General features: G+C 33.9%; 2 protein-coding genes across 2 annotated transcripts; one reads left to right on the forward strand and one right to left on the reverse strand.

Annotated features, from left to right (window-relative positions):
* Positions 1 to 8373: 8373 nt before the first annotated feature.
* LOC137806494 (uncharacterized) lies at positions 8374 to 10263 on the forward strand. Its single transcript, XM_068606646.2, has 3 exons — positions 8374 to 8832; positions 9033 to 9181; positions 9818 to 10263. Exons 1-3 carry the CDS (start codon positions 8571 to 8573, stop codon positions 9920 to 9922), a joined length of 516 nt encoding a protein of 171 aa, XP_068462747.1. The 5' UTR covers positions 8374 to 8570; the 3' UTR covers positions 9923 to 10263.
* On the reverse strand, positions 10155 to 13687 carry LOC137806493 (protein PLASTID REDOX INSENSITIVE 2, chloroplastic). Its single transcript, XM_068606645.2, has 3 exons — positions 13369 to 13687; positions 13184 to 13282; positions 10155 to 10452 (listed from the first exon to the last, which is right to left on the reverse strand). The coding sequence occupies exons 1-3, from the start codon at positions 13594 to 13596 to the stop codon at positions 10261 to 10263; spliced, it is 519 nt and encodes a 172-aa protein (XP_068462746.1). The 5' UTR covers positions 13597 to 13687; the 3' UTR covers positions 10155 to 10260.
* Between the last annotated feature and the right edge of the window lie 434 nt (positions 13688 to 14121).

The following is a 14121-nucleotide window of genomic DNA, read 5'->3' on the forward strand; positions in this document are numbered from 1 at the left end:
TGACTTTACTTCTTGATTGACTTAAATATTTGATAAAAACTAAATACAAACCTAATTGACAAATGTAAAAACATAAAATAATGAAGGGGAAACTTTATTAAAGTACGTGGGTAAAGATGAAAAAAATAATGATAATTTATAAACTAGCTATTTTAAAGAAAATGAATAAAGTGATTTACCAAACATTTTTTTGGTTAAATATGTATAAATTAATATCTTATAAGTTAGTTGAAAACACATAATAGTGTATTATTAGGTCTTGAGTTTTTGGAAAGATAATAGTTTGAATGCATGGTAATCGATTAACCCTAAATATAGAATCACCATATCGTTGTCTTGGAACTAAGATTTGATTTTGATAAACATTGTATTATAAGGTGTTTGAATAATTTTTGAATTTATATATTTTAAACTTCTTTGAGATTCAGTTTTAAACACGGGCAATTTAAGACATTAAAACGTATTAATGCTTTTAAAAGTGCTTCAATTTTATGAATACACTAACGATAAACATGATTTGGTTTCTACTAATGTTGAAAATAAAAGAGTGGTAATCCACTATTGTAGTCCACGTTAACATGTCACCAAAGCTTTATTAAGCTAGTAATGGACTGAGATGCATGATTAATCCATTGCTCATAATAGCATATATCAAGCACTTGATTACCATATCCTCTAATCGATTACCAGCCTCTTTGCAGCAACCTACATACATGTTTTTCCCCCAATAATCAATTGTATCAACCTACAAAATAGCTTCACAGTGGGAAAAAAATGTGATTTAAGCAAATATTTCTAACAATTGTTCTACTTTTATAATACAATGATACTAGTATGCCACTCGACTAAGAAGCTCTTATGTCTTCCCAAGACCTACAATATAAACTTAGGGTTCCTACCTATGTAGCACAGAGACACGAATATTGATACGATACATACATAGATACAGAGATACGTATAATGTAAGACACGCGGACACAAATCTATATATTATATAAATTGACAATAAAGATTGATATGTATTAAGTGTGTTTCAGTTTTTTTTAGCAGAAAGACGTTTTTCATGGTTGGTTCAAAAAGATTTGTTCTTTATTTTCATAATCATAATAAAAAATTATATAATAAGTTTGAGTTTTTAGAAAATTAATGCATTTCTCCCTTTTAAAATTATGTTAGACCAGTGCTAGAATTGTGGGGAATTCAATAAATATTTTTTGAATTGAACACTTCATTAATATGTGTCGTACGAGTGTCAGTGTTCAATACATGTGTCCGACACGGACACGTCAGTTAAGAGGGTGTCCGAGCTTGATAGTTCCTACCTCCCCATAATCAAATTTCTTCTTCAATCTTTACTTCTAAGTATATCTTACCGTGTGCTTTATTTCATTTTATTTTCTCACTCATTAATCTGAATATTAAAAAAAAAAGGTTACTTTTAGAACTTTTAGAATGTGTTATGGGAATTGGGGTTTGTTGAGAAAGTGTTACTCCAAAGGAAATTCATCCTCTCAGCTTTTCTACGCCATTAAGTGAATTTAGGTACTGCCATTTCTATCTCCTTCATTTGCCTACCAAAATTAGATTTTTGCTAAGAAAATATGCACTTCACTTTTAAGCCATTTTTTCTTGTTAATTGTTAGCTAATTTACTCATTCAAAACTCCTAATTCCTCTTTCACTTCATTAATCCTAGCACTATAATGGCAAAGGATAAAAAAATAATATCAGCTATACCCCTTGCTTTATATTTTTTTTACTTAAGATATTAAGAAGTGGACTTTAAACCTAACTTAACCTTATAAAACTGGTTTATAAGGTGAAGTTTGCATCCATTTATATACTATGAAATGCCCTTATTTCTAGTCCAATGTTGGATCTCCAACACCCTTTCATGCCAAGGCTGTCAACTCGTGCGTGAAACTGTATATTATGGATGGTCCGATAGCGGTCGATAGCGGGTGACATGATAAGTCTAACAGACTCTCGCTAGGATAAACTTTAAGATGTCATATTAAGAAGTAAACTTTAAGCCTAATTCATCTTCATAAAACCGACTTATAAAGTGAGGTTTGCACCCATTTATATACTATGAAATGTCCACATGTTCTCGAATTCCCTCTTACTCTCTAGTTGTGTCCTCTAGTGTCTTCTTGAATTTCCTCTGGGTCATAAAGACTATAAAAAAATATCCCCACTAACAATCATTCTTCCCATAGGAAGGGACAAAACTCTGGAACCCTTCCCTCCAACTTCATATCCTACAAACACCCCTTCCTATATTTGGGCTCAAGCTTACCATCATCAACATAAACATGATGCCCATACACCCCTCAATGTGAGTAATCTACCAACTTTCCCGATTGTAAAATCTATGGTAGTACGCGGAGAACGATTCTCTAGATAAAACATTGTATTCATAGTCTCACCCTATTAGCATTTGTCCAATCTAGAGTGTGACAACATGCTTTCCAACAAGGTCTTGTTCATCGATGACTTCATTTCATTGTGGTGTATGAGAAACAATCAAATCTATTGCAGTGTCTTTATCTCTACAAAAATCACTACACTCCTTAGAACAAAATTCCAAATTGTTACCAGTCCTCAAATACTTAACCAACTTCCCAATTTAGTTAAACATTAAGAGTATCCAGTGCTTAAACTTCTCAAATGCCTGTCACCATGAATACCCATGTTAATTGAGTAATCATCAATGACTAAGATAAAGTACATTGTATGTACCTCTTGAGGATGGAACTTCCGTTGGCTCCAAAAATCTTCATGGACATAGTTTAAGGTGGCATTCATCTTGTGTAACCATGTAAAAAAGTTTTGCAAGTGCTACTTCTCAAACACACAATGTTCACAAAACAGAAAAACTTTCACATTTTGGTTCCTAAAAAAAATTGTTTGAACATAATGCCCAATTCTCTATAATTAATACGTCTTAGATATATGTGATTGTTCCTGTCGGTTGACTCGATTGCCTTCGTACGTCCACGACGATCACACGCCCAATTATCCCTGCCTTCGTTCGTACCTTATTAGGTTTGATACTACCCTTTATATACTCTAGGGTTTCCGCTATTTCTGCTAATCGCAATTAGGGTTAATGAAGGTGTGCCTTAGCGCCACTATCACCCACTCTTAGTGCAATCTAGCGCGTAAGGCTCCCTTACTAGAGTACAACCTCTGACGGGATGACCACCTGGGTACCAACTTGTGCACCTAATCTCTAGGGTCATCCGTCCTGGGAGTGACCTAGCTGTTCATGTGCTATGCATACAGTCTACCCATGGAACGTAACCCTCTCGGGCTTTATCTCTTCCAGTGGCTCTTTACTTGTGTTACGCTTGAACGCGTCATCCACACCACACGCATGAGCCTCTCGTGATCTAGGTTTCTCCCTAACTAATAACTGGTGTGTTGTCCTGGAATCCACCACTCGTGGACCAGCTCCGCTGTTTGACCGAGGTCCGAGGACACATCAGCACATCCTGATGACCGAGGCCTGACCACTCCTCGACCCTCTGGGCGTACTATCTACGAGGCCCTCTGGGCATACCGCATGTGGGATCCAGCTTACGTGACCGACACCTGACCACTCCTCGACACCCTGGATGTGCCGTCTGCAAGGCGCTGGCCCATGCCGCTCGTGGGACACAACTTACGTGGCCCCACGTCTACTAGCAGTCAAAGATGTCTGAGGACTAGTTGATACAGTGACAAACTACATTACTAGAGAAGATCCCACCAAACGATGAGACAAACACAACCTTAGCAACAATAGAAAATCTTCAAAAGAAATACATATTCTTTTTCCTTTATCCCTCCATTATCACTGTTCTCGCTGGTTGACTTCGGTTGGTCTCCGAGTTGAGCCCCGCTGCTCCACTGGGAAAAAAGGGCTCTACCTGTTGATCACACTCCAACGATCAAGTTAGTGAGAGCATTCAAACTATATAATTGCTTCAGTCTAGAGTATTCAGTAAAGCGTACCTTTACTCGGGGTCTCAAACCCCTTTTATAAATATTCCTTGAAAAATTTTCTTTAATGAGAATATAATCTCAACATCCAGAATATAATCTCCAACAACAATAATATCTTTCAACAATAATCTGTTTACCGTGTACCTGTAACTTTCGGGTACAAACATTCTTAACCGCTTTTACTTGCATTTAATAATATACTTCAACTAATTCAATTATTCCTTTTGTTATTTTTAATTATCTTTTCCACGTAAACTTACTAAAAGACCTAGGTTGGCCTCGTAATAAACTTTTGGGCCCATACTCGACCGGGACCGAGCTAGGCATACTTTATACAACCGAGCTGACCATACCTAAGCACTTGGGGCCGAGGTCCCAAGCTCTCCTGGCCAGTACAATCAGAAAAACCACTTTTCCTCTTAGCTTGCATCCTTTCACCTACCATACAACACCTATAACTTTTCATATCCACGAATCCAACGAATGTAAAGTTTTTTGTCAGCTTTAGAATATCTTGACGGTGAAAATAGGTTAAAACATAAGGAGTGGTTGAATTTTGTTTTAAACCTTTTAAAATTTTATTCAATGTATCGTCTGATAACACATAGTTAGACAATGTTTTAGGCTTGACACACGATCTGTCAAACAAAATCTTTTCTAAAGTGTGGTTCACAAATCTCTCTTTCAAAGATTAGTTATGGTTAAATAACATACAATCTAAAGAGATAAGGGGTAAAGGATTTACCTTGTATTTTTATACTGGTTCATCTGTTAACAAAGACTATGTCAATTTCTTAATCAACTAATTTAGTTTCACTAGGCATACTATTGTTGCAAGATAAAAATGAGTATCATTTTGACTTCAAGTTCTCATGACTAAAAATAAGTATTATTTGGATTGTAGTCACTCCTAGCTAAACACAAAGTAATATTTGGAATGAAGTCACTCTTAGCTAAACATTGTGTATTATTTGAAATGTAATCACTTATGGTTAAGAAACTCAGTATTCTTTGGAACTCAGTCACTCATGGCTAACGTGAGTATTCTTTGAAACTCGACCACTCCTAGCTAACACGATTATTCTTTGGATGCAATAACTCCTGACTAATACCTAGATGTTTACAAAGAATGTGATATAAAAGATCACCAGTTCACTCACTTGAAATAGGGTTAGTGTTTGTTGATGTATACAAATGTTATCACTCTTCTATATTTCTAATGAACGTGATCAATTTTCTTTCTCACAACTATAAGGTGTGGAATTTTTAGATCTTGTTCACGTTCTTGTAGCAAGACTTTCGTCGTCGGTAATTCTCTTTCTTCAAAAAGATCTTCTATATATAGAGTTTGAAATCTTGTGTAGTTGTTGTGAGGTTTTTTAGAAAATTCTTCTTCTTCTTGTTGCGTCTACCCAAGTTTAAGCTTAGAGAAGAATTAAATGCAATGTGGTTCTTCTCTTTGAGCAACATTTTCAAATCTAGTAGGGCTAAGTACGCTTCGTCATAGAGCTTTTTCCAAATTGGACAAAAGCAAGAGACCTTACAAGGTAGATAGCCTTTTCAAAGTTGACGAAGATCGCATGCAAGATGGTTAACAACGTGGAGCAACTTCAGTGCGTCTCCTTAGAGATCTTTGATGTATATGTGTGCTCTCAAGATCTTTTTGTTAATGTCAAATGAGGACATTATCTACAAACATATAGCAAGAGCATAAAGAATATTTCGTGAAGAATGTTAACTTTAAAGTTGTGTTCATATCATCTAATTGAAGTTTTCATTTGAGACTGAACAAAGAGAACACATATGCTATTTGCATATGATCTCTAGAGGAAAAACTTGTGTTTGTCATGATTTGATGCTAAGAAAAGGCTTGCGTCGATAAGAAAAAACACTTTCATGATTTATACATTATTGTTTACACACTAAATGAAAACCAAACAAATGGTCTATTGAATTTGGATATAATAATCTCCCATTTTTTTAAAAAAAACACCATCCGATCAAGTTTTCTCGAAACTTTTCTTCCATGAAATCATTTAAAACATATAACCAGAATATAGCACAATAAGTTTGATGGAATTTCAAATTTTTCGTTACATTGGCCTTTATTAGGTCTGATCATATCAAGGAGATATAATTTTTAACTATTTGATTACATGATACCGTGTTTGAAATAGTAATTCAACAGAAAAACTAGACCTTTCATAATTTATGTGTTCCTAACATCCATTGTTTAGAGTCAATTTTTTTTTGTTGCCTTTTCATTGTACCTACATTAGGAATAAAAAATTTTTTTGGTACCCACATTTTCTTGGGTCCTTTCTTATTAGTTCTGGGTGATTACTTCTCGAGCTTACATTTGACACTTTCATGTCCAAGTTTACCATGGTTAGAGGAAGCAACCTTAACATGTTTGTGAAATTTTTTTTACCTCTTAAGTCATAGCCAACACCAGACTTATTTAATGCACGTCTACCATTTGAAGAAAGGAGGTTTAGATCATTTGAGCTCTCAACAAATTTTTCAAAGTAATGCTTACAATGCAGTTTTTTCCTCTAAAATTGTACTTTTAGGGATATCATTCGCATGAGACATGAAATTTTCTCATTAGATACAAATAGATATGACTTGAACTTTTTATTTATGAAAACAAAGTGTTAAATTTTTTGTTTTAAATTCAATGCTCATAGACCTTGTTGTAGCTATTAAGAAGACCTTCATAAGACGTATCATATTTGCAAACGATGAATATTACCTCTTTTTCTATATTATCATGAGACACAGATCTACCTTTTCTACGTCAAAGTCAGAGCTTGAGTATGAATAATCTCATGTATTCTTCAGACTTCTCTTCTTCAATTTTGAGCAGTTTATCATCATGTGCCCTAGTTGTTTACATTCATAGTATACGATCTTATGATGACCCTTTTTAAATTAGCTTTAAAACTATGTTTGTGTTTTCTAATTGAAACTTCATGAACTGAGAAAAAAAAATACATGTGTTATTTGCATCTAATCATTAGATGAAGCACTTGTGTCTATTGTGATTTAATGCTAAGAAAATGTTTACATTTGTAACTTTATTTTACTAACGTTAACGTTGATTATCTTACAAACAATTTCATTATGTAACTTTATTCTTACAGAGTCTATACCAATCATTTTATAAGAAACGTTGTAACTCATTAGAATATATTTGAGAGAAAACTCCCTTTTATAGATATTAGAATTAAAGAATGATTTCAAGTACTGAAATTTTAGAAAGGAAAAAGTAGATGAAACGGAAGGAAAGAGAGGTAGATGACAAAAGAGTGGGAACATAGTCCTACTTTAGAACTTGAACAGTGTACTGTGCCAGCCACGCAACTTCAAAATCAATCAACAAGAGTTCCTCTATCTATGTGCTCTCATATATATTATATTCTATAAGCAAAATAATGGTACCTTCTTCCCCCTCCCTACCACCTCACCAATTAATGTATAAAGTAATTAAATAAGTTTCCAAATTTTATTTGTTATATTCAACAATTAATAAACATCAGATATTAAAAATAAATTTAAAGAGATAAAAAAGATTAATTTTGATTTTTGAGAATGGAGAAGCTGAGATAGGAAGACATGTTTTTTTTTTTCTGGCCTCACAAATAATAGTAAGTTATGAGCACATATACGGATACTGATACGATACGAATACAAAGATATGTATAACTTCTAAAATATAAGATACATGGACACAAATTTATATATTATATAATTATGAATTATATAAATTGACAATAAAGATTTATGTGCACAATTATGTTTCAGATTTCTTTTTGAAACAGAAAGATGTTTTTCATGACTGATTCAAAAGGATTTGTTTCATATTTTCATAATCATAACAAAAAATTATACATTAAGTTTGAGTCTTGAAAAAATTAATGTATTTCAACTTTTTAAAATATTAAAATCGTATTAGAATTGTCAAAAATTTAAGAAATATTTTTTTAGTTTGACACTTCACTAATACTAATACGTATCCTACAAGTATCGAGGTTTGATACGTCATTTAAGAGGAGTGTCCGAGCCTCGTAAGTGAATAAATACAATCGAGGATAAATAAGTAAAAAAAAAGTGTCATTAACCACGCTTTGCGGTTAAATATGTTATTTTTAGTCCAAATGTTACACTAAAAACAAAAAACCATACCTTAAATAAATCCTTGACCCTCTCACATCCTAAGCTTTCTCCTCTTGCCACGTGGCACTACCACCCTTTTCAGAGGCCCGTGCCGGTGCCGATCAGTCATATCCAGATATATATAAATAAATAAAATATTAAGTCTCACATTATTTTACTACATCGATAATAATTATTAAGGCCAAAGTCCACAATAATTTTCCTTATGCTCCTCCTCCCATTAATATCAACTTGCCTTTAAATTGACTTGGGAAGCCTATTTTGGAGAGAAACACTGTGAGGTGCAGGGATAGAGCTGTGCAGAAAAATACCCTTTTCAGTTTTTTATCAGTGCACACTCCTTCTTCATACATTCTTCACTTTAGGTGTCATTCCTCATCTTTTGGTTCTTTGTTGATTGAGATGGGGAATTGCCAAGCTGTGGATGCTGCAGCTCTTGTGATCCAACATCCATCTGGGAAGATAGAGAGGTTGTACTGGCCAGTGAGTGCAAGTGAGGTTATGAGGACTAATCCTGGCTATTATGTCTCTTTGATCATACCATTGGCTGTGCCAGAAGGCCAGAATCAGGACCAGAAGACAGTGCTTTTTACCCGAGTGAAGCTGCTCCGCCCAAATGACACTCTAACTCTTGGCCATGCTTACAGGCTGGTCACTACTCAAGGTATAGGGTGAAGCTAGTAGCAGTAACTTCTGTGTTTCTAGAGGTTGATGGTTAAAAAAGTTGTTTTTTTTTTAGCAAAATTGATGTGATTTTTGACTGGGTTTCCAACACACATGTTGTGGTCAATGTACTATATGAAGGGTATGCGTTTGTTTAATCAGTTTAATGCTCTAAATGGTTTTTCTGTTTCTGGGTTTCAGAGGTTGTGAAGGCGTTGAAGGCGAAGAAACATGCGAAGATGAATAAGCCTCGTGTGAAGACAGTGGAGAGTATGCAAATAATGCAACTGGAAAAGGCAAGTTCAGATGGTGAGACTGGAGGGATGTTGGACACAGGAAATACATATCAGGTGTGAATCTGTTACTCATCAGCAAGTTGTTGTTTTTTTTCTCTTTTTGGATGAATACTATATTACGAAGTTTTTCAATCTACTGATTCTGTGGAAGACTTACCCTGTGTTTGGTAGAGAGTCATATAGCTAAAAAGGGCAACCTGAAGCTTACAACATTTCTGAAAAAATTGAGAATTTTGATATGCATAAATACTTGGATCTGATAATTCACTTTGCACCAAGGCCTTATTTAGATAAATTCTATCGAAATACTTAAAGGAGATAGGAGAAAAGTAAATAAGTTTTTCTGTCTAGTTAAAATTGGTTTTTTAAGAAAACTAAATACAAAAAGATTCTACAAATTATTTTGTATATACATTGGAGAAACTCATCTCATTTTTTTTATTTTCTCTTATAAATACTCATGAAAAAATTTGTATAAAGACTTAGTGTTATATCTTCTTAAGTTGCTACTGGTATGACACAACATTGGAAGGATGTTATAATAATATGCTGCAGTTCTTCAGAAACAAAGAGCACTAAGAGAAAGAGAAACCATAAGCAGGATTCTAATTATTTACAATTTTTGTCTTCATTTTGTGTGTCTGTCTTTATAGTCGAGGAGTACTGATGTTACTGAATAATGATTTTCAGGCAACTAGGGCAGACAGATACAAGCTAATGAATTCCACGCATGCTGTGCTTAAGCTGAAATCATGGCGTCCCTCTTTACAGAGCATCTCAGAGTCTACCAGCTGAGTAGTGCTAAGTTGTGCATGTAAGGTGTCTCAAGAGCATTGTTTGATTGCCTCTTTTTTTATGCTCCTTCTAGTTGAATACCTGATATATGGGCAAAGAAGTTCAACAAAGGTTTCAACTACAGTATTCTCTTCCATCACCAATCACACCTTCAACATCTAAATAACCATTTTCCTGGCACATCATGATTGTATAGCTCCAAGAAGAAGAGGAAAATTAAATAAATGGTGAATGTCAAAATCTACTGCAAGTGATTTATTTATTTTGTTGAAGCATCCACATGTTACAAGCAAATAGAAATCTTTACATTTTAAGAGTAAAAAGCTGTAAAGAAGAAGTCATTTTGGTGTTGAGTTCCAAACATCCCAATCCTTATCAACATACTGTTGTGCCCATAATAGTGATGCTCTTGCAGCCAGGGCTGCTCCTGGTAATTTCTTCTTCTTTAGAGCAACCATCATATCCGTGAATGGCTCCACCAACAATGTTCCAGGACCTCCATAATCCTTGTGCAAAAACTCACTAAAAATCTGTGTTCCAACAAAAAGGCAACATTATTATTGTAACTAATCAAGTTCAAAGAGAAATTAAGACAAAAAAACAATCTTTTCCTCATTTACGCACCAGGTAACTTGAAGCAAGTGCCTTATTAACTAAGTCAGACTTTATATCCAATGCAAAACCCGCACACACACAAAGCATATCACCTCACATCTGTTAAGCTTTTCCTCACACCTGATCTACGATTCTGAAAAACCCAATGTTTGCTAACAGACATCAAATCTGATGTTAATAGAAATGAACTACAATTTGGAAGTTCATGGAGGCTTTGGAATCCTGACCCTTATATCTTGATTGAGATAACCAATAACAGGGAATTGGCCAGAAAAATCTCCAGCAATTTCCATCAAGTTAAGCAGGGTTCGTAACTACTAGTAGGTAATAAAAATTGACACAAGAGTGATACATCCATAATTAAATTGTGTGTTTGGCTTTCAGTTGAAAGACTTAAACCCATTTTCAATTTTCATTGCTCACTGTCAATATATGACATTGTTTTAGACTCAGTTAGAAACAAAATTAACCTCAAATTTCAATTATCTTGAAAATTACAATAAATTTGTTAATATCAATTAAGTTCAACTCAATTTAATTTTTTAACTAAAATTCAATCAGATACTGCAATTGAATTCTTACACAACTCGGAATGTTAATGCTGTTACCAACTTAGCATCAAGTATTGTTTCATTCACAAGGGATTTACTGTATTTTATGATTGGACCAAGCTTAAATCAATTTCTTAAATCCTTGACACTGAAGTCCTATCAAATGCTGGCAAGTGGATATTTTTTTAAATTCTGCCAAAAATATTAGAACCCCAACTTGGAGAGACTTGAACCAGATTAACGAAATGATGATTGCGTATAAACAGGTAAAGCTAACTTAATATTTGTTAGACAAATCAGTGAGGAATATTTAATTTATAATTTCGCGTTAACTTAAAACTTAATAACTCCAAAAGGCAAAAGAAGAGGTCCCTATAATTGAAGTCACTTGTAATTTGGAACAAATTGATTTTATTCATTTGACCTGATTGCTTCTAGGAATAGAGTATTGAAACAAAGATCGGTGAACAAATTCCTTATGAGATATGAATAGTGACCACCAAATTATGAAATGAGAGGAATGTTTCTTAAAATTTAGATGTGGCAATTAACAAGGGTATTATCAGGGAGTTTAATGCATATCTTTCAAGTTTCAACTTCATTAGTTTATTATCAAACCTCTAGAGACAACAAAGCGCAATTCTTTGCTGGAAAAAGATAAAAATGCAGGGTATTATTTGTTTATTTTACGTATTTATTTATTATATTTTTGCAAAAGGATTCTTACTCATGGGGAAATTTTGTATGCAATGAAGAGAAAAGGCATTAATAACACTTCCTTCAAGTGTTATAGAATTAATAAACAAGAGATAGAATTATTTTCTTTTACTAAAATCTGTAGAGAAAAGTGATGTGAAACACTAGAGAAAACATGTACATCCTAACTCAAATTGTCAACTATTACCAACAAAAATATATTTAAATAGACAGTCTAATATGATCTTAGATATAGTCATTACCTGCTTTAGCTATTGAATAACAAAAAGGAAATCCAGAGTGATCAATATGCAATTAAAATCTAATTAGGAACAGGAAGAGGTCATATAAAAAACTAGAAGCTGATAAAAAGAAGTAGAAGAAAAGAAAAGAAGAGAGAGAGAAAAAAGTTTGATTGATGTGTATGTCTACACACACGGGTGTTCATATCCATTATGTGCAATTGATAAATGTGAATGAGTACAAAAGAAGATTTGAAAGTTTTTGGATCAAAAAGGACATATCAGAGTAGTAAAATATATATTGCTTTTGAAATTGAAATCACATCTACAATACAATGAAGTCTGAAGATGAAAGACTAGATAAATTCCAGCAGGACTTGACCTAGTGAGCTGTAAGCAACCATCAAATCATACCAAAATCTAAAGAGCCAATCATTGATGTATAAGTTAAACATATAACTGATGGAAAGAATGGACAACAGGAAACTTACAAAGTTGCAGAAAATGTCCTAATGCTACATAATTTTAAATTTTAATCTTTATGACAATGTAATTGTGTGGTTTTAGTTCTACCTTGGTCTTCCATCAAATATTTAACAGGTTTTGCTTACGTTGTCAGACACATAATTGAACAACTTAATTACACTTTTGGTTCCTCACGATTGAGATATCAGAATTAGCAGAACCAAAAGGTGATACTAAATAACGTCAGCATATGATATCTGTAACAATTTGTTAGCTTCAATGCCACCAAAGAAAAATTAGTTCAAAATCGATCGAAAAGACTAACGATGACATCGAAATGCTAAATTACAGAACCAAAAAACCTCATTCACAAAGTTGAAACTTAACCAGGGTACAATTAAGCTTCAATAGTATTTCGGTTCAATCGTTTTCCCGAACACCTAGCACTCAAGTACAATCAACAAATCGGAGTAATATCCAAACAGGGCATAAGAGAATCATTGCATTATTTGAGGTCGTAAAAACTAGCAATTGCTTCTAAACATTCCAATGAGTTATTTTATTTACTCTTTTCATTCTTTCTTTTACACCAAAGATAATTGATGAAACTTTAGATAAAACCAAGAACGAAACAACACCCACAAACGTTTTCGCCATAAAGTTAAATTTTTGAAAAGGAAAACGACATTGACCTGAGCGCAAACGGCTACGACCTCATCAAGGTCATCCCCAAACTCGTCCACGTCCTCCGAAAGCTTCTGAAAGAGTTCAACTCTGAACTTCTGGCTCTCCTGCAATATAGCTCAAATAATGGAATCAATAAATAGCACGAGGTTTCAGCATATGCAAATTTAGACGGCAAAATGCATGTACTCACGGATTCTGCAAATTCGGGAATTGGGTCAGGGTACACGTACTTGTGGATGGGTGAATGTGTGAGAGAGCAAGTGAAGGAGTTCGTGAATTTGTGCTTGAATCTGAGGCACAACGAAGAAGAGTTTGACAGTTGGCGTGGGAAAGAGTGGTGCAAGATAAGAGCATTTGAAGCAAAAGGTTTTGTAGGAGAGAAAGTAATCTTTAAGGGAGAAGAAGTGAAAAGCAACATTGCAACTTTGTTTTCACCAGAATTGAGGGGCTAAAAATGGAGTTTAAGAGAATCTTTACACTGTTCTTGGTCTTCTTAGTCCAACACTGGTGGTTGTCTCCTATGAAGTTCAGACTCCTTTTAAATAGTGTGTCCGACACTTGTATGACACCTTTAGGACAAGTATTCGTTGAGTGTCCAATTCAAAAAGTATTTTTTATATTTCTGACAATTCTAGTACGTTCTAACACAATTTTAAAAATGAAAAATACATTAATTTTTTCAAAAATCAAACTTTATTGTATAAATTGTTATTATGATTATAAAAGTAAGAAACAAATCATTGTGAACAAGTCATGAAAAACATCTTTCCGCTCCAAAAAATAATTTAAAATATACTTGTACACATAAATCTTTATTGTCACTTTATATAATTCATAATTATATAATATAAAGATTCATGTCCCCGTGTCCTACATTTTAGAGATTTTACGTATCTGTATCGGATCAATGTCGGTGCTACATAGGTTGCCTCACAACATTGTA

This window comes from Phaseolus vulgaris, chromosome 3, assembly GCF_051622355.1.
Source record: "Phaseolus vulgaris cultivar YP4 chromosome 3, ASM5162235v1, whole genome shotgun sequence".
NCBI lineage: Eukaryota > Viridiplantae > Streptophyta > Magnoliopsida > Fabales > Fabaceae > Phaseolus > Phaseolus vulgaris.